The sequence below is a fragment of the Maniola jurtina genome, chromosome 19, assembly GCF_905333055.1.
Source record: "Maniola jurtina chromosome 19, ilManJurt1.1, whole genome shotgun sequence".
In the NCBI taxonomy this organism is placed as follows: Eukaryota; Metazoa; Arthropoda; class Insecta; order Lepidoptera; family Nymphalidae; genus Maniola; species Maniola jurtina.
The window spans coordinates 12,179,723-12,199,588 of NC_060047.1; the positions used below are offsets into that span (position 1 = coordinate 12,179,723).

General features: G+C 38.3%; 2 protein-coding genes across 2 annotated transcripts; one reads left to right on the top strand and one right to left on the bottom strand.

Moving 5' to 3' along the window:
• Positions 1-822: 822 nt before the first annotated feature.
• LOC123874749 (flavin reductase (NADPH)) lies at positions 823-6,836 on the bottom strand. The gene is made up of 3 exons (XM_045920235.1): positions 6,410-6,836; positions 4,336-4,722; positions 823-1,323 (listed from the first exon to the last, which is right to left on the bottom strand). The coding sequence occupies exons 1-3, from the start codon at positions 6,480-6,482 to the stop codon at positions 1,166-1,168; spliced, it is 618 nt and encodes a 205-aa protein (XP_045776191.1). The 5' UTR covers positions 6,483-6,836; the 3' UTR covers positions 823-1,165.
• An 867-nt stretch (positions 6,837-7,703) lies between these two features.
• LOC123874748 (protein RRP5 homolog) lies at positions 7,704-19,626 on the top strand. The gene is made up of 20 exons (XM_045920234.1): positions 7,704-7,907; positions 8,116-8,259; positions 8,531-8,686; positions 9,010-9,157; positions 9,429-9,548; positions 9,962-10,116; positions 10,659-10,766; positions 10,999-11,136; positions 11,676-11,808; positions 12,460-12,648; positions 13,546-13,637; positions 14,467-14,622; positions 14,850-14,969; positions 15,060-15,140; positions 15,228-16,181; positions 16,507-16,719; positions 17,107-17,235; positions 17,967-18,222; positions 18,808-18,973; positions 19,434-19,626. Exons 1-20 carry the CDS (start codon positions 7,833-7,835, stop codon positions 19,591-19,593), a joined length of 3,693 nt encoding a protein of 1,230 aa, XP_045776190.1. The 5' UTR covers positions 7,704-7,832; the 3' UTR covers positions 19,594-19,626.
• Positions 19,627-19,866: the final 240 nt, after the last annotated feature.

A 19,866-nucleotide genomic window follows, 5' to 3' on the forward strand; every position in this document is an offset into this window, starting at 1 on the left:
AATAAGCATATAGGTACAATTTTTAATCTACTCACATAACATTCATACCTAAATATTGGCAAAGAAAATCTAGTACAGTTAAAGCGTGTATAAGTAATTTGTGAATTACTTACTTAATATTTCTAGCAATAGAAATTAAAAGTTTAATTTACTTAGGGCAGTATGAAACTTATTTAATACAATCAACATTCGAAATCGTACTTTGAAATTTTTAAATGTAACATGTTAAAGCTTGGGTAAAACCAAAATCCCGCGCGGGTTGCGGCATCTTCTACAGCGTGCAAACTAAAAGCTTGACTGAATGACGGAACGTAACAATGAGTGTAGCGGCCAAAGACTGGGATTTACATTTATATCGCTGGTAAGCGGCCAGTCTAGCAAATATGTCGACAAGTTACTTGACAACATTGTTTTTTACCAAAAAAGACCATGTAATTTGGCAATCTTATGGTCAATTGGTAAGACCGGGCGCATCACACTAATATTATAAAGGCTAAAGTTTGTATGTGTGTGTGTGTGTATGTTTGTTACTCCTTCACGCAAAAACTACTGAACGGAGTTGGCTGAAATTTGGAATGGAGATAGATAATATCCTGGATTAGCACATAGGCTAGTTTTATCCCGGAAAATCAAAGAGTTCCCACGGGATTTCAAAAAACCTAAATCCACGCGGACGAAGTCGCGGGCATCGGCTAGTAGGTGAATAAATCAGGACGTGTTTAAACCCTCGTTGCTCTAATTTTAAGTTAACGTAATTAATTATATCGCCAACGCTTCACTACTATTTTTAGTTACAATTAAATTCAAGAATTGTCATTCCAAAAGTGTAGTGTTTTTATATCACTGAGTGTTAACCACTTTGAATACTTAAATGACTATATTATTTGATATTTTTAAGAGGCTGTTTAGATGATCTATTATGCCAGCCCAATAGTTACAAACATTAAAATGAAACTGTTAAAACTACAAAAATTTGAGAGAATCACTAACAAATTCATACACTTTCATTGAATAAAATATTACTTTTGCGCTACTAACATCCCGCATCCCGCGCGAGGTCCGGTTTGACCAAAGCTTAATCGTGAAATCGAGAGAGAAAAATCAGGGTCATCACATACTTTCACGCACACATCCACAACCTAAGCGTTTTGAACTAGGTTCACAATCATTGCTGTGGTACATTGCACAGCCCTATGACGCTCTTGTAGTACTTTTCTTCAGTCAAGGAGTCGACTAGAAACTTGCCTAGATCGTATTTAGATATGGCGCGGCCCGGAGACTTCTCCGGGTTGACTTCCACGATGATTTCCCGGCTCGGGTCATCTGTTGAGAGAAATTGTAATGGTCATACGTGATTATGAAGAGGAGTTTATCCGTAGCGAGCTCCAAATAAACGTAGTTTGATTTTCATTTGAAAAGAGCAACCGCCGAGTTTCTTGCTAGTTCTTCTTGGTAGGAAAGGCATTCCGAACGAGTGTTACTTGCTCTTGACGATTCAAAAGTACTTGTAAAAGTCTAATTGAATTTATTTAAAGACACGTTCTAGAAATGGAGTAAGAGCCAGCGCGTGCCAGACGTTCGTTATTTTATAAAAGCTGAAAGTTTCTCTGCGTATTGTCCCCAACACAGAGAGGAACGATCGAGCAACTAAGCATGCAGTTTAACTATACTACGCATGCGTTATCCCCTTTCCCAAGCTAGGTCCTTGCCCTGTAAGTTCTTACAACGACCGGATCTTATCAATTTATGTACCAGACATTGCCATTTGCCCGACGCGAAGGGGCAAATCAATTTAACACTTAACTAATAACAAAAACATCTAATCCTAGTCCTTTCAATACATAGAAATGAAAGTTTTTTAGTTCTAAAGGTTTCGTACCTCAAAAGGAAAAACGGAACCCTTATAGGATCACTTTGTTGTGTCTCTCAATCCGTCTGTCTGTCGTGTCTGTCAAGAAAACCTATAGGGTACTTTCTGTTGACCTAGAATTATGCAATTTGGCACGTAAATAGGTCTTATAGCACAAGTACCTAAAGGAAAAAATCCGAAAACCGTGAATTTGTGGTTACATCACAAAAAAAAGTTAAAATGTGTTCATGAACAATAATATAATTAGTATTTTCCCTATTTTCAATTTTAAAAGTAATATAACTATACCAAGTGGGAAATCATATGAAAGGGCTTTACATGTACCTTAGAACTACATTCTAAAACAGATTTTTATTTATTTTTATGCATAATGGTTTTTAATTTATCTTGCAAAAGGTCGGAAAAAATACCCGAGTACGGAACACTCAGTACGCAAGTCTGACCCGCACTTGGCCGGTTTTTGATACTACAATAAGTTATTTGAAAACCCCAAAAAAAGCACTATAAGTACCTATTTCACAAAAAGTTTTCACTTCTGTCGGTAGAAGGTACCTAGCTGTCAATTTTTATGTGGTCAATCCATAGAGATATAATTATAAGACATCATTCGGAGTTTCCCGTTTGGAGATTTCCTAATAATATTTCCGTGGATCCGACTTGGTTGACACACCAGTCCGTATGTTTCGGACGTAATGTTTAATCAAGGTTGTTTTGCGTCAGTAGACTTCGATACCAATATTTACTTTATCCATCTGCTGGCACTCGCAAATATAGACGGACTAAAAATTATCTGTAGCCATGGAAAAAATCTGGTAGATAGGTTTAGGTAGTAGGTATTAAGCGCGCCTTCAACCTATCCTTGCTATCAAGTCGCAGGTTCAAATCCTTGTTGTATAGGTTATTTGAAATAAACAGTTGAATTTTTATTTCACTACAGACTAGAAAACATTAGGTATGTGAGATATAAAATGACGCGCTAATCAATGAGGAAAAATATTTATTTATAGTTTTAAAAAAATTAGAAGAACACGGTTTTAAGAGCGCACTAAGTCGTTACTAAGACAAGACTTGGACTGTTAAGAAACTAGCCGTCTAAACATCGTATGAGTCTTGGCAGTTTGAGAAACCCAAAAGACCTTAGTTACGAGAAATACATAATGAGACATCCTTAGACTTAGTCAACATTTACGAAACAGTCTTAGAAAACCTTAACTTAGGTTGACTGATTGATAAGGTACCAGCCAGGTAACCTCCCTGTGTGCCTGAGTGTTGCGGGTAACAGCAGCACTTGGGCTGGTGTATCCTGGGTAACAATTTCTCTTCATGGGCCAGGGCTAATTGGCCTGGCAGGGAGGGAGTGTTGTCCGCGCGTCCCTCTAAGTATCCCGAGCAGAGGGCGCAGTAGACGCAGACGGTGGGATGGAACTTCGTGAGGTTTTTAATCGGTAGGAGTCCGACATAACCACTGTGCTCCCCTGGGCCGGTGGTATCCATGACGGGTTCCTCACGATACAATACTAAGGAGTATTGTATCGTTCATCAGTCAGTTACCCTTTCTTTTTTGTTTATATCGTGAAAAAAATACCTACCTAAAGTTTAAAGTGAAGCGCGCCTGTCTAGAAGATACATGTATTGTCCATTCACTTTTCTTTTAAAGGTCCCAATATTGTAAAGGATGGGAAAATGTAGGCAGGAAGGGCAATATCTTGGTTTGGAAGCGGTACGGGTCAGTGGAATGTCGACTCATTATTCCGTAATTATGTACGCCTGCCTTGTGGTTCTATGGTAAAAAGCGGCCAAGCAGGAGTCAGACTCGCGTACCGAGGGTGCCATACCTTGAAAGGATACGTGTAATTATTTTGTTGCTTGAATTAATTCCCAACTGCGAATCTAATTTTGTAATCTAAAAAAACTGGCTAAAGACAAGTACAGACAACAAAGTGATCCTATGAGGGTTCCCTTTTTCCTTTTGAAGTAGGGAACCCTAAAAAATAATGGGATTAACGATTTGAAAGATTTTAGGGTTTTTTTGTGCTGTAAGACTGCGTCTTACCCATGATTCTAGGTCAGCGGGAAGTACCAAATAGTAGTAGTAAACAAATCAAAACAAATATTTTGTTTTAATTTGTTTACGAGTGTCAAAATATATTAAATGGCCTTATTTTTAATTATGTGGACTTAGAAGCTTAATTTTTTAACAACTTCAAGAGTCTGCACACCTAATATTAATTTCAACTTAATACCTACCTAAGAACAAAGTAATCCTATAAGGGTTTTGTTTTTCCTTTTGAGGTATAGTTCGCGACAGGTCGACAGCAATCGGTGTGGGGACGCCCCGCACAAACTCACAACCCACGCGCTATCCCACAGTGAGTCTACGGGTGTACGGGGCGTTCCCCCGCCTCATACCCTGATTGCCATGTCGACCTGTCGCGAACTATATATGGAACCCTGAAAGTTCTTACCAGAAATATGCGGAGAGAAGACAGCAATCCAATTGAGTCCACTGTCCTTCAATTCTATGAACATTCTCTCATGGTCCTTCGTGACCTCCACAAACCGAGGCGGCACCTTGTCAATCTCGTAGAACAAGAACGCTGATATGCAAGCAGAGACGTTCTTCACGTTCTTCGCTCTCATTCCTTCTATGATGTTCTTGGTTCCCTCTGACATGTCCGAGGTAGGGTCCAGGCTGCCTCTGGTCCCAATGGCAATGACAACTCCATCCATGCCCTCGATCGCGTTGACCACTGAGTCTGGTTCGAGGATGTCACCTTTGAACACTTCCACTTTATCCTTGATGTCATCTGGCAGTTTGGATGGGTCGCGGACGAATGCGCGGACTTCTAAACCTGGATGAAGAATGATTATTTTTTAACCCCCGACCCAAAAAGAAGGGTGTTATAAGTTTAACGTGTGTATCTGTCTGTGACATTGTAGCTACTAAACTAATAAACCGATTTTAATTTAGTTTTTCTTTTTGTTTGAAAGGTGGTGGATCAAGAATATTCTTAGCTATAATTCAAGAAAATCAGTTCAGCCAATCACACTAATATTATAAAGGCGAAAGTTTGTATGTGTGTGTGTGTGTGTGTGTGTGTGTATGTTTGTTACTCCTTCACGCAAAAACTACTGGACGGATTTGGCTGAAATTCGGAATGGAGATAGATAATATCCTGGATTAGCACATAGGCTACTTTTTATCCCGGAAAACCAAAGAGTTTCCAGGGATTTCGAAAAACCTAAATCCACGCGGACGAAGTCGCGGGCGTCAGCTAGTCCATAATAAACTAGTATTATAAATGTGAAAGTGTGTCTGTCTGTCTGCTAGCTTTTCACAGCCCAAACGTTTAACCGACTTTGATGAAAGTTGGTACAGAATTAGGTTACATCCTGGGGATGGACATAGGCTACTTTTTATCCCGGAAAATCAAAGAGTTCCCAAAGGATTTTTAAAAACCTAAATCCACACGGACAAATTAGCGGGCATCATCTTGTTATATATATAAAAATAAAAGACCAACTAAAATAACTACATTAAGAGAGTTGTTGACCTAAATTGTTTTTATTTCAGTTTAAAATTGAGGTTCTATTTATCATTCATACATTATAAAATATGTTAATCATACCCATTAAAAAAACAACACCAACTGAATTTAATTAGTTACAGTAACTTCTTACTTAACGATAATACAATTACAATTCTTATTTGCCTAGCTAATGCCCTTGACTTTGTTTGCATAGAATTAGGTAGGTATTTAAAAATCCTGCAGAAACTCTTTAATTTTCTGGACTAAGAAAATTAGCCTGTCACTCTATGGTTTTTAACTATATCTATGCAAAAAAAATGTTCTGTTACTGTGTGATTGAAGGACAAACACACTTTTGCATCTTTTATTTCTAGAAAAACATTTAAATAGGTACAAAGAAACATTAAATTCCTTGTTTGTGACATCAACTAGGAACATTTATTAAAGATACACAAAATAAAAAATAATATGATTGCCAGTCCACTACTGAGTACCGGTCTTCTCCCAAAATGAGAAGGGTTTAGGCCACAGTCCATCTTACTGGCTAAGAGCAGAATGCACACACATCCTGCGAGAATATTTTTTTCTTAATTATTTGTTAAAGCAAGTGATATTTAATTGCCTAAAATCATTGATGTACATACACCAATGCTTAAAATGTATGTAACTTCAAAAGTAAGGGATGCATGCCCAGAATCAAATCCTGGACCGCCCAAACCAGAGGCTGAAGTGTTAACCACTAAACTATCATCATTTCATAATGAAACAATATATATATAACAATATATAAGATTGAATAGGCCCCTGTCCTGAAGCACAACATTTAGTTCATGTGTTAATTGATATTAATTTTTAAACTTGGATAAACTTCGGAATAGAAGGTCTGTCCATTAATAAATAGGTACTAATATTTAACTTTATGATAATTGTTAGTAATTATAATTTAAGTACATCTACAATTATTATTTTAATTAATGTTTGAAAATAAATTAGTTTTTTACTTAGGTACCTTTTTTTAATGCCGCCTCCACAGCACAAAGACCGGTCATGCCGGTAGCACCGAAAATCACAATTTTCTTCATAGTTTCACAACTTCTAAATACGTTTATGCGCTTCGCACTACCGTTTACAACTGCGGTGAATTTAATTCGCGCTGTATCAAATCGCCTTTGAGATTATGAGGATCGATTAGATTATAGACTGCTGACCGGCTCAAGTTGATCTCTCTCTGAATGACCGTTTAGGTTACCGGTCAAATATCTGCTTCAATTTGTTTGACCAAATAAATCTCGGGATAATCTTTTAGCCTATTTTATCTATTCACTCAAAATCAGTTTCAATTGCCGCTCAATGCTCATTGAATAAATTATTTTAGATTAGAATTAATGAGATTCAAGCGAGAAGACGCAAGGAATAACGATAGCAATTTAAATACACAGCCGTAAGTGTCAACGGTCAAATCACTTCAATCAATAATATTTGTTTTTCTTTTACTCTTTCGTACAATCAGATTAAAGGAAAAGAGACAGATTTTGTAATGTCATTCACCGTGACGGCATTTTGACTTTACAAATGAGTCGTCTTATGGTGTGACTATAGAGTAAAGTAATCTATGTTACCTATATTACCCAAGTCAGTTTTATTTGAAACTGAAAGTTGGAATGGCACAGTAAGCAATGAAAAATAAGTATTTTTATTTTATTAAAATAATCATGTTTGTTTTTAATTTTTATTAAATATTAAGATTCTTTCGTTGAATAAGAATATTTTCAAAACGAAGGCAAGAAGGGCCCTAAAATGCCCATTTAGCTGTAATTTGCAATTTGTCTTCGATCATAGATTTATAGTATAGTATTTATATATACTTGGTCTGAGTAATTTGTGGTCTATGCGGTGCCCAAAGGCCAAAGTCTCTCTAGACATAGAGATAGTATATTCTCTAGACCTTTTTTTTTTTTCTTCTCTCGTCTGGTTTTACACTGATTAGCTAATGTCAAGTGTATAGTTATTTACAAGTTAGGAAAACTATATGTATAAGTATGGACTTCGTCTGTGCTGGCGCCCGCCGACATACACGCGGCGCCCCTCTAGAGCGCTTCTCAGTCAGTTCCTCGGTCAGTTCCACCACCAAAAAACACCAGCGGGACACAAAAACCGGCCACTTCTAAAACAAAAAAACACTCCAAAAAGTCACAACACGCGCGCCAACAAACGCCACCACAGACAAAGTCCTAGTGCTCTTGACCTTCGACTCTAGACTAGTTTAATAGTTAAAGTTATCTGTGGGCCAAAGAGCAAAGAGAAATACCAAAGACAGAAGACCGAAAAACGTTTTGTTGTTATAACCTCAAAAAAATCATGCCTCATTCAGCATAATATTTAATGTTTTAAAAGAATATAATATCAGTGTATAATTGATCTCTTCATAAGGAATGGCTGACACCGAGGAATACTTTCCCCGAGGGGGCAAGAAGCCCACTACAACATACTTTAAGCAAAATGAGAACGTATGTTTTAACTTCTATTTAATTTGTAACCACTTATCATTACAAACTTGCCTTATTTATTTATTAAACTGTAGCCTACGACGGCCTTATCTTCACCGACCTCCTGCCACCTTAACCACTTGCTGCGTCGTCCAGTGAGCTGGAAGTTCTCCCATGCTTACCTATTTAATGTAATATCAGTGTAGTAATACCAGTGTGGGTTGGTTAGTTTTTAGGGGGCGCTCAAAAAGGAGAAAGAAAGAAGAAGAAGTTAAAAAAGAAGCCAGAAGATGATGACGGATATTTATCAGAGGATTTGGTTCAAGAAGTGGATCAATCTTACAAAATGTGTGGGATTGGCTTGAATTATAAGGTTTGTTCTATATGTTCGAAAATGTGTAAACAAACACATTTTCGCGTTTATAGTGTTGTCTTTGTGCTGTTGTAGATGATTAACTAAATCCTTTTATTGCAAAATGTAATTTTGAATCTTGTATCGCCAATTTTTAAACTATCCCCTTTGTGGCTCTTCCATTCTACGCAACATTGGCGAAGTGCATTGTGCTGGTGTGGCACTACTAAAAGCCATTATACAAAATAAGAAGAAGAAGAATAGTAGTAGTATAGATGTCTATTTGTTGTAGGTGGTAAAAGAAGGCCAGTTATTTCTGGGCCGGGTGCACCAAGTGAAAGAGACTTTGATCCGCATGAGGCTCCCTTGCAGATTGTGTGGCATAGTCATGGCCTGTCATATAAGTGAAGCATACACCAAGATGCTTGAAGCATATGTTAATGATCAGGTATTTATGATTTCTTCTCATATTTTATCATGCATATTATTAAAGCTTACTTTTCTGATATTGTTGCTAATTCTGTTACACAATCCTGTGCTATACTTTTTGGCGGGGACCATTAAGAAAGGGATAGCAATGTATTTAGAATTGTCATGACTCAGTTTAGTATAGCAGAATATTTTGTTAATAATTCATTATTTTTAATTTTTCTTAGTAGTTCTTACTTTTTTTAATTTTTTGTTAATTATAAATGTTAATAGTGAAATTTCGTGCTTTCATTCTATGTGTATGAGTAATGTGCTGAAGTTTATACAGTACTTTTTTATCAGATAGACAAAGTGTGTGAGCTGAAAGAGATGTTCCGCCCGGGGCAGTATGTGGCGGTGAAAGTGCTGGAAGTCCAGAACAGTAGGCTGGTGCTGTCCATGATGCCGCAGCATGTCAACAGCGCTAGGACGCAGGCTGACTTGCACAAGGGTATTTATTTGTTACTTGTTACCTAAAAGTGCACCAAATATTACCTAAAATTGTACCAAGTGTTACCTATAAGTGTACCAAACGCTACCTAAAGTGACTTAAAAGTGCATTGAATGTTACCATATTATGTCATCTAAAAGTTACATACCTACCAAAAATGTTACACAATGATGCACCCAAGGTTACCTAAAAGTGTACCAAATTACATCTGGGGCAATATGTGGTGGTGAAGCAAGTTCAACTCACACTCAACTAATTTGTTATTTTATAGGAGCTCTCCTTCAAGCGGCAGTGTCATCAGTGGAAGACCACGGCTATGTGATGGACATTGGCATTCCTAATACAAGAGCATTTCTACCCAAAGACTCGACTAATCCAGAGATACAACTTGGTACATATTGAAAGAAATACTAAGACTAATATAGTCGAACTCCACAGACACATATGTAGTGATATGCCTCCTCATTTCTAATCCGAACTACTAGGGTAATGAACACCCTTCCAGCATCAGTTTTCTCTTCCAATTTCAATACGGGTACCTTCAGGTCTAGAGTGAATAAGCATCTTCTAGGCAAGCACATACCATCTTAACCTGTATTATCACTTGCCAGCAGGTCTGATTGCAGCCTATAAATAAAAAAAAAGACAATGTATCACGAAATTTTCTTGGCCGCTCATCACCCACACTTGATATATAATTGCTCCATATAGATTCTAATTTTCAGAACTAAAAATTGTGTGCATTCTTTTATCTGAAAGCAGCAATTTGATCTCTTCAATCTAATCCTTTACTTAATTTAACAGATACGGGGGTATTAACTTGGGTGACTATCAAGTCACTTTCAGAAGAAAGTGGTCTGCTAACGCTGAGCAATTCACTTGAGGTGCTGCAGAGGGCAGTGCAGCGGAAACCAGCACCTTTGCTGCCGGGAACTGCTTTGGAGTTCACTGTTGACAAGGTATATCCTTGGAGAAAAGTGGTGTGATAATAATTTTACAAGTACTTTTGAATCGACAAATGCATCAACCACTGGTTCAAAATGCCATTGCTATCGAGAAAAATCAGCAAGAAACCTCTATTTGACGCAATGGTTGTGGGAGGTCCCGGGTTCGATTCCCGCCAGAGGTTTGGAATTTTTTCTAAATACCTGGTCTGCTCTGGTCTGGTGGGAGGCTTCGGTTGTGGCTAGTTACCACCATAGTGGCTAGATAGCAAAGCTGTACCGCCAAGTGATTTAAAGTTCTGGTATGATGCCGTGTAGAAACCAATGAGGTATGGGCTTAATGAAAACTGCCATACCCCTTACAGGTTAGCCCGTTTCCGTCTTAGACTGCCACCACTTACCACCAGGTGAGATTGCAGTCAAGAGCTAACTTGCATCTTAATTTTCGAAAAAACTCGGCGGTTACTCTTACGGTTGCACTTTGGTTGCTTTAAATAATTATTTATTTCAATACTAGATCTTTGTTATTTGGTAGTGAGTGATTCAATATTCCACAGTCTCTAGACAACGGCATCGAAGGTCACGTGCTGGACAATACCACCGCTTACATCCAACGAAACCAGGTGGACACTGTCAAAGGGAAGAAGCCTGCAATGGGCCACAAGGTGAGACAAACTATATTACTAGATGATGTCTGAGATTTCATCTGCTAGGATTAAGGTTTTTTTTAAAACATGGAAACTTTTTGATTTACGGGATAAAAAGTAGATAAATATCTTTGTACCAAATTCCGTCAAAATCAGCTCAATAGATAGGCCGTAAAAAGGATAGATGGGAACACTTTAGCATTTATAATATTACTATGGATATGTTGTATAATTATTGTGCTTATTTCAGATAAGGGCACGGCTACTGTATGTGGTTCCACCGAAAAACATCCCGTTCCTGACCATGAAAAACATTTTCGAAACCACTTACCCTGATTTGACGCAAGAGCAGAAATTTAAAGAAGGAGACATTATAAAAGAAGCTCAGGTAAACCATATATTGAAAAATATTTTTTTTTTTTTTTTCAAATTTATAGATTAGTGCTTGGGAGCAATCAGACCTGCTGGCAAGTGATAATGTAGCCTAAGATGGAGCGTGCTTGCTTAGTCGCTTTTTAGAAGAGGTAAACTGATGCCAGAAGGGAATTTCATATCCATAGCAGTTCGAATTAGAAACGAGGAAGCAAATCGCTTCATACGTGTCTGTGGAAATTCAACTACGTACGATTGCAAACTTTGATTAATTATGTTGTAATTAATGTAAACTGACTGGTCTAAAATGTATATTGCTAACCCTTTCACAATGCTTTCTATGGAAAAGGATAGCACTAAAATCATTGGAAGAAATTACTATAGTGATAAGGTCACCCTTTGTTTGTAAATCTTTTCTGTATTTTATTTTTTGTCGTCCTTTTCAGTAGTAAAGTTGTCTAAATTAAATTAGATTAAATCACTGGTTTCCTGGTGGGAAATTAGATCTTTTTTTTAATCTTGTACTGAGTTAAATATTCTTTTCGATTTCCGTAGGTATTAAAAATAATGGGTCGATCGATCCATTTGAAGCTGGGAGAAGGCAGCGCAGGCTTGCTCAGTCTACGCAGGATTGTCGTCCACGAAGACTTCACCGATGAACAGGTCTTACTCAAATCCTATCCTATAGGTGAGAATATGAATGAGCATATTTTAGGATTTACTGTTTCAATAAATCAAAAAATTTACGCTGGCCAAATCCGAAGACTGCATCTGAGGCGCTGGCGTTTAGTAGGAAAAATTGTATTTTAGTGCTAGCTTTAACGGGTCATTGGCGTCAATTCTCTTGTCTTTCTCTAAACTAACAGTATTTTGCATCTTTTTCTTTTTAATATCACCAAAAAAGGATGGAAAATGAATTTTAAAGTTAAAGACTAAATTTTAGTGCACTAAACAATATGCTACCCGAAGGGTGCCAACAGGATGCTATTAGCCTCCGCTGTCAGTCTGTCAGCGGGCTGTATCTCATGAACCGTGAAATTTTCAGAGAATGTTTATTTTTATTGTCCTTATAACAAACTAGAGGATGCCCGCGGCTTTGCCCGCGTGGATTTAGGTTTTGATTTTCCGGGATAAAAAGTAGCCTATGTCCTTCCCCGGGATGTAACCCAAGTCTGTACCAAATTTCATTAAAATTGGTTCAGCAGTTGGGCCGTGAAAACATAGCAGACAGACACACTTACGCATTTATAATATTAGTATGGATAAGTAGTAAAATTTCAAAGTGTTGGTCATGAATTTTTGTTTACTTTTTACCTGTCCGATATTTTCTGTTCAACAGGCAGTACCCACGAAGTGCGGGTACTCTGTTACAATCTATGTGACTACATGTACTCGGTGACGGACGACCCGGCCGCGCTCGCGGAGAAGTACTTCGACATGTCGCAGCTGCATGTGGGCGACATGGTGGTCGCCACCGTCACCGCCATCACCGAGAAGCATCTCTTCGTCACAGTAGGGAGAATCAAAGGTGAGCTGCATACAAGCGACACGGCACTGCCTACCTCAGCGACTACGTCATATAAAATGGACAGAAATAAAATATTTTATATGATAAATAAATATTTGTAAGTGTTTACGAATCTTCAAGCAAATTTACCACTGGTTCGGGAAGCGAACGGCTGCACCACAAGAACCAGCAAGAAACTCAGGCGGTTTCTCTTAAAACAATTAACAATATTATGCCATGAATATTTATGATTGTAGTCCTGCGCATTTTATTTTTTTTTTTTTTGATGCGAGGTTTTATTGCTAAAGAATCCGGGATAAGATGTTTTTTTAAGTATTTAAATTTTTCTTCGTAAATAAACATCTAGGCATTTGTTTCTTTCAAAAGTTTAACAGTTACCTACTTTAGCAAGTATTTTACGAGTACGGTGACACTTTGGCCATTTGTGAACACAAATCATTTGTGCGGTCACAAATGATTTGTGTTCACAACTGGAAATGCTCGTAAATGACACAAGTATGGTAAATGTTAAGCTCCTAGTTTGTGAGAATAAAGGCAAAATAATTATATAACACATTGCTTGAGCGAATCAAATCTAAAGGGGTTTTCGGCTTCGTAGAGCGTTCACGTTGTAGCTGTCACTCATACCTACGTGATGTTATATCGGTCTCAATGACAGAGCTCTACCAAACTGTTATCTCTTTCTGAAGGTCGATGTACAATATTTACTCCCGGGTACTGGACGTTCTTTTATAATTTACATAATCTTTGATTATATAATATATGATGTGCTGCTTTCTATTTTTTTTTACTGGTTTAATTTTATTATAAAACATTACATCCATTCCTACAAACAACTTTCGGGCTTCCTTGAGACAGAGCGCAGGATACATGAGATAAAAAAAAGTGTTGTTTTAGGTTCTGTACCACAATCGCATATGAGTGAAACGGGCATTTACATTGACCCCAAAAAGGCTAGCAATCCAAAATTGACGAAGAATAAATTCAAGGTAAGTTCTTTTCAATATTCAAAGTTCATGCAACTTCAGGCTACTATTTATTTGCTGGCTATCAAATTAAAACCTATATAAACATATATACTATAAGCTGTGTAATGAAGGCATTTGCCTCCAATACAACTAATAACAGTATCAATGTTAAAGAAGTGAAAGAACCCAATCAAAAAACACTCGCATAAGAAATTAGATGACGCCATCAGTGTGAATTTAGATTTTTACAAATCCCATGGGAACTGCCTTTTTGGGATAAAAAGTTGTCAATTTCCAGGACCCAAGCTATACTACGCTTGCAGTCCATCTGTATAGACCCTCAGTCCGTATTGGTGAACTTAAAACCAGATGCTCGATTGCTGTAGAATGACAGCTGCAATGTCACGATCGCAGTCACCTCTGATTGGTTGTCGCTCGCTCACTATTGGCTACAATGTAGTGTTGCAGCAAGAACGCCATAAATTCAGCCAATCAAAACAATTGCAGTTGTAATTCAACGATTGCCAACGAAGATTGATCAACGAAGATCTAGCCTATGAGTGAAGCTAATAAGTAATATTATAAAAACCTAAAGTTATAAGCATACTTATACCTAAGAATCGGTTGAGTGACTTATCTTAGTTTATAGTTGAGAGTTTCTATCGGGAGACACTTCTTGTTGCACTAGCATTTACTTTCACTTTTTTCTTGTTCTTTTAAATCCACTAGCGTTACACTTTGACTATGACTATACTAGCTCAAAAGGCGTAGTCCTTTTAGGTCTTCGTATTAGGTCTGAATTGTCGACGAATTCAATGATTGATGCAAGTTTTTCCGAATGAACCTGCAGGTGGGTCAAGAGGTGAAGGCGCGCGTGTTGGCAGTGAATCATGAGAAGCAATTTTTGTATCTGACGCTGAAGCCATCCCTGCTGGACCCCGAGCTGGACATCTTGCAGAGCTGGGAACAGGCGATAGTGGGAAAAGCCTACACGGGAGTTATCACGGTAATATCGTTTAGTTAGGGTACTTCCCGCTGACCGAGAATCATGAAATTTGGCATGAAAGTTTTTTATTTATATTTATGCGTAAAAGTTTTTGATTTATCGTGCAAAATGTCGGAAAAAATACCCAAGTACGGAACTCTTGGTGCGCGAGTCTGACTCGCACTTGGCCGGTTTTTTTTTTTTTTTCAGAAAATATATCGATTAAGTGTAGTATGTTTTGGTTGCAGTGCATCAAAGACTACATCATCGTCTCGTTCTTCAACAGCGTGACAGCGTTTGTGCCGAAGAGATGGGTGTCCGCCGAGCCTCTGGACAACCTCAACGACGCGTTCCATCGCGGACAGATTGTGAGTCGCCTTGAAACCTCGACCTTTGCTGACGATAATGATGATGAAAAAAATATATGGTGGTTGTTTACTCATTTTGAAAATTTCCAGGTAAAATGTACCATCATTAGTGTAAATCCTGAAACAAGAAAGATATGTGGAAGCCTCACCAAAGCCCCGTTTACAGCGACTGTGAGTACATTAAAACAATACCATTTTTACAGTATATTCTAATAAGATAACATAAGACTAGATATTAATAAACAAAATTATATTCAGGAAAATTATGTCAGACCTACAAAGCGTAAATTCAAAGATCGAGAAGCTGCCGAAAAGCAAAAAACAGATGATTCCGAAAATGTAAAGGAAGATGAAAATAAGCAAAACGATATTTCAAATAGTGAAATTAACGAAATTGAGCTTGAGGAAATTCAAGAGCCCAAAAAGAAGAAAAAAAAGAAAAATAATGAACTAACAGAAGAGCAAATCGATGGGAACAGTGAAAATATTGAAACTGGTGAAAAAAATCGAAAAAAGAAGAGGAAAAATAAGATAATAAACGATGCTAATTCTACAGAAAATGCAGACGCAGAAATCAATGGCACGGCTAATATTAAAGAAAACAAAAAGAAGAAAGATAAAAAATTGAAAGATGTGACACAAAAAGAAGATTCTGAAAGTGACCCAATCGAAAAAGCCATATACGAAGGCGGCGACCAAGTTCTAACACCGCAGAATTGGAGCTTCGTCGACTTAACCGACTGTTTAACTGCTAAACAGTATAAAAAGAGAGTAGTCGCCTTAATAAAATGTATAGACGAAAGGAAAAAACGCTTAGAAAGCATAGACAAAAATATAGCAACTATGGAAGAAAAAGGATTGAACGCGAAAAATAAAAAATATCACACAGCTATGCATACAGAGAAATTAGTGATACAAAAGCAAACTGAAAAATTGACAGAAGTTTTAAAAATAGCGCAGGAAAAGTTAAAAGAGTTTGGCGTAGAAACAAATCAAGATAATAAAAAGAAAAAGAAACCTGCAGCATCAACATCAGATGAAATAAAAGTAGAAGTTAAGGAAAATGTAGATAAATTAAAAGGAATGAAGCTAGATGCAGATATTTTGCAGCCAGTGGTTGAAGTGCCGAGTGCTAAGGACTTTTGGTCCTTAGATACTGATGTTATAACTGATAAAATAAACAAAGAAGAATCGAGTAGCAGTGAAGAAGAGGTATGTATTAAAATGTCCAATTAAGTACAATATAAATACATAAGCACATAAGAGAAGTATATCTATTGCTACTATTACTTTTATTGATCAAAAATTTTTAAAGTAAATCTTCGTGACAGCTGTTTGTAATGGGGACCTAATCACAAAAAAAACTATTGATTATGGCAATAGAACACACCTCATTAGCTAGGCAGCGCGTATTGTACTCTATCTCATTCACTCATATTCGCAACCATATGAGTGAGCGAGACAACAAAGTACAGCTTTGCTTTTGTGACCTCAAGACTTTTTGTCCTTATTTAATCTTGACATAACAATTTTGCAGGAACAAGAGAAACCTAAAAAGAAACGCAAGAAGCTAACAGTCGCAGAAAAAGCAGCCAAGGCAAGAGAAGAAGAAGAGAGGATACGTGAGATGGAGAAGAGAGCAATAGAGAGTGAGAATGCGCCTCGATCGAGCGACCAATTTGAAAGGGCCTTGCTCGCTCAACCGAACTGCAGTCAGCTTTGGATTGCATACATGGCCTTCCATCTGCAGGTAAGTGGTCATTACAATTTGATCTAGTTACAGTTTTAAAAAGGCATTAAATAGGATTTTTGAAGAGAAAAATGGCAAAAATTTCCTTTATTTCGCCTTTCCCGAAAATGTTTTCTTCAACACAGCTGCACAATTTATGTATCAAATCGGAAATTTCATACTTTATGATTCTTATTCTATGAATACAATACATGGTTAGTGGTTATATAAAATTTTTGAAACAATAAATCAATATTAGATCTAACCTAGTTACTTTTAGCAACATATACATATTTTTTCAAAAATTGTATGGCCTTTTTGACAAAAAATAGCTTTGTTAGTATCTCATTGACGGATTACAGATAGATTTTGTTATTAATTTCGGTCATTAATGGATTTGAATTTCAGGCGACTGAGATAGAAAAAGCGCGCGCTGTTGGACGTAAGGCGCTCAATACCATCAACTTCAGAGAAGAAGGAGAGAAGCTGAACGTGTGGCTCGCTCTACTGAACCTCGAACATCGCTTCGGGACAAAGGTGAGAGTAGTAGCACAGTATAAAGAAGCACCAGTCCGATGCATTTGATCTAGGTAAATGACGAACCATGACGACCCTTCAACATAGGGATTAGGGCCCTAACAACGACATCAGCCAGTTTGGATCGCTCTTTTATCCTGCACTTAGATACCGCACTATCGCTCCGTCTAGACGACTTTGTCGTAACTCGTATATAATATCTATCCTTGCGCTATGGTAGTAACTTGTGACAAGAGTGCTGTTTTGGTAACTAGGCCTTAGGAACCTTAGGCAAAGATTTGTATAGCTGTGAAAGATCCTATTTCAAACTAAAATTCATTATCTTACAAACCTCAGAAAGTAACTGCCGTCTTTTTGCTAAAAAGCTAAGACTAACTTACTTTCACTTATGACACTAAGTTAGTTTTCACGCGACTGAATTCGTACAAAAACTCATGTGGCTTTATGGATCGATAAAAACGCATCCTTGGTCGTAACAAGCGCCACGTCAAACGCCACGCCCTGTCACTATTCAAAGTCTAAGTCAAAGTCAAAATCATTTATACAAAATAGGTACAATTGTACTCTTTTTGATGGCCGAAATTGATAAATTTGTACGATATAGTGGTGATAATTAATTATGTAAATCAAAACTAAAGCTACGAGGGTTCCAAACGCGCCCAAGTCTGAGAAGAGCCCACAACAAACTCAGCTGGGTATTATTTATACCTATTATTTATTTGTATTTCCAGGAAACCCAACAAAAAACCATCGAAGACGCCCTCCAAATGAACGAACCATACGAAATCCACTCCAAACTCCTGGACATTTTAGTGGACACCAGCAAGCCCCAGGAGTTGGTGTCACTAGTGGAGCTGATGTTGCGCAAGTACCGCGGGCGCGCGCCAGTGTACGCGGCGTGCGGGCAGGCGTGCTTCGCCGCGGGGCTGACGGACAAGGCGCGACAGGTCATGCAGAAGGGGATCGCCGCGCTGGAGAAAAAGGAGCGTAAGTAGATTTGCATTTTCATCCATTTTGTTCCTTTCCTCTCATGCTCCCTTGCCCCCCTTTCACACCCTCTCCCTTCTATTTCTCTTCCTCTACTCTTGTACCCTCCCCATCTCCTTCCTCCCTCCCCTTCCCATCACCCCTCCCCAAAGCCCAATCAGACCCCAGTGAGTATGCTTAGACTTGTTACTGGTTACTGTTAGTGACCAAGGCATCAGAAATCCCGTAGACCAGTAGGTCTAAGGGATTTCTAGTAAGGAAACTGGTGAATTGACGAACATACTTGCATTGGTTGAGCTCATACTCGTAGTTTAGTAAGAACCAGAAGGGAATTGCTGCGCTGGACAAAAAGGAGCGTGAGTATACTTCAATGAAATGTCTCCCATTTCAACTCCCTTCTCACTTCCTAAGTTCCTTGCTTCTCGTTTGCCCCTCACGTAAGCTCATCCAGCCCTGCCTTTCACCAAACCCCAGTGAAGTATTTAGAAAGATGGATTTTAATATTCGGATGCAGTGCGTACAGATCCCTATTCTCCTGTCGCGTGAAAAGAGGTTTTACTTCAAAAATCGTGATTTCTTTCACAGATGTATCTCTGCTCGTCCGTTTCGCGCAGCTAGAACGCTCGCACGGCGACCGCGAGCGCTCGGAAGCGCTGTTCGAGCAAGTGTTGGCCGTGTACCCGCAGCGAGTGGACGTGTGCTCCGCTTACGTCGACATGCTCATCAAAGCTAAGGACGTCGACCATGTGCGGTAAGCTATCAATACGTCGCCATTACCCTTCATTCTGTACCATCGTACAGTCCGACAAGGCTCTTTTGGCACTTGAGTGAGGGCGCTGTTGTATCTTTATGCCGACACAGCGAACTATTAACAAGTACACTTCTCAAGCGGTTTTAGTTCCGATTTTTGCCACGTGCCATAAGAACCTTGTCGGTCCGTACATGCCCTGTACAAGAAATAACACTTAATTTTTGTTAATTGTCATGGCGGCCATTTTGATATTTTTATTATTTGTTGTAATAGCGGCAGTACGAAATACATATTCTGTGAAATTTCTTTGCCTATTACGGTTCATGAGATACAGTCCGCTGCTGACAGACGGACGGACAGCAAAGGCTTAGTTATAGAGTCCCGTTGGCACCCTTTGGGTACGGAGCCCTAAAAAATTATTTCTTCTGGATATATAAAAATCCGAAGTATGTTTTTACAGGCAAGTGATGGAGCGAATGACATCACTACAGCTTCCGGCGCGCAAGATGAAGGTCCTTTACAAAAAGTGGATCGAAGCGGAAGAGAAGATCGGAGACGCGGCTCACGCAGAGAACGCGCGACAACGCGCGATGAAGTTTATTGATAAAGCCAAGTTTTAGTATGACGAAGTATAAATAAATGGATGTACAATTTTTTGTTGTTTCTATCATCTCCCTCTCATAATTATAAATATGGCAGAGCTGCGTGGAGAAGCAACGGGCTAAGATTTTAGTTGCTCAAGTGTACACATATATAGGTAAGTACTACTTACCAAGTAGGTAGGTAAAGCTAAATACCTACTTACTAAGTAGGTATCTATCCTCCTACATGAACATTTATGATTATGTATTTCGGACGTAGCCCTATATAATCCTGTATACCCACAAGGATCT

Bases quoted from the DNA above. Each gene is read 5' to 3' on its own strand.
- LOC123874748 (XM_045920234.1), top strand. From the start codon at position 7,833: ATGGCTGACACCGAGGAATACTTTCCCCGAGGGGGCAAGAAGCCCACT. The intron at 8,260-8,530 runs GTTTGTTCTATA...TATTTGTTGTAG, and splicing joins GGATTGGCTTGAATTATAAG to GTGGTAAAAGAAGGCCAGTT. The intron at 14,970-15,059 runs GTGAGTCGCCTT...GAAAATTTCCAG, and splicing joins CGTTCCATCGCGGACAGATT to GTAAAATGTACCATCATTAG.
- LOC123874749 (XM_045920235.1), bottom strand. From the start codon at position 6,482: ATGAAGAAAATTGTGATTTTCGGTGCTACCGGCATGACCGGTCTTTGT. The intron at 4,723-6,409 runs GTACCTAAGTAA...TTCTTCATCCAG, and splicing joins GGAGGCGGCATTAAAAAAAG to GTTTAGAAGTCCGCGCATTC. The intron at 1,324-4,335 runs GTAAGAACTTTC...TTCTCTCAACAG, and splicing joins CTTCTCTCCGCATATTTCTG to ATGACCCGAGCCGGGAAATC.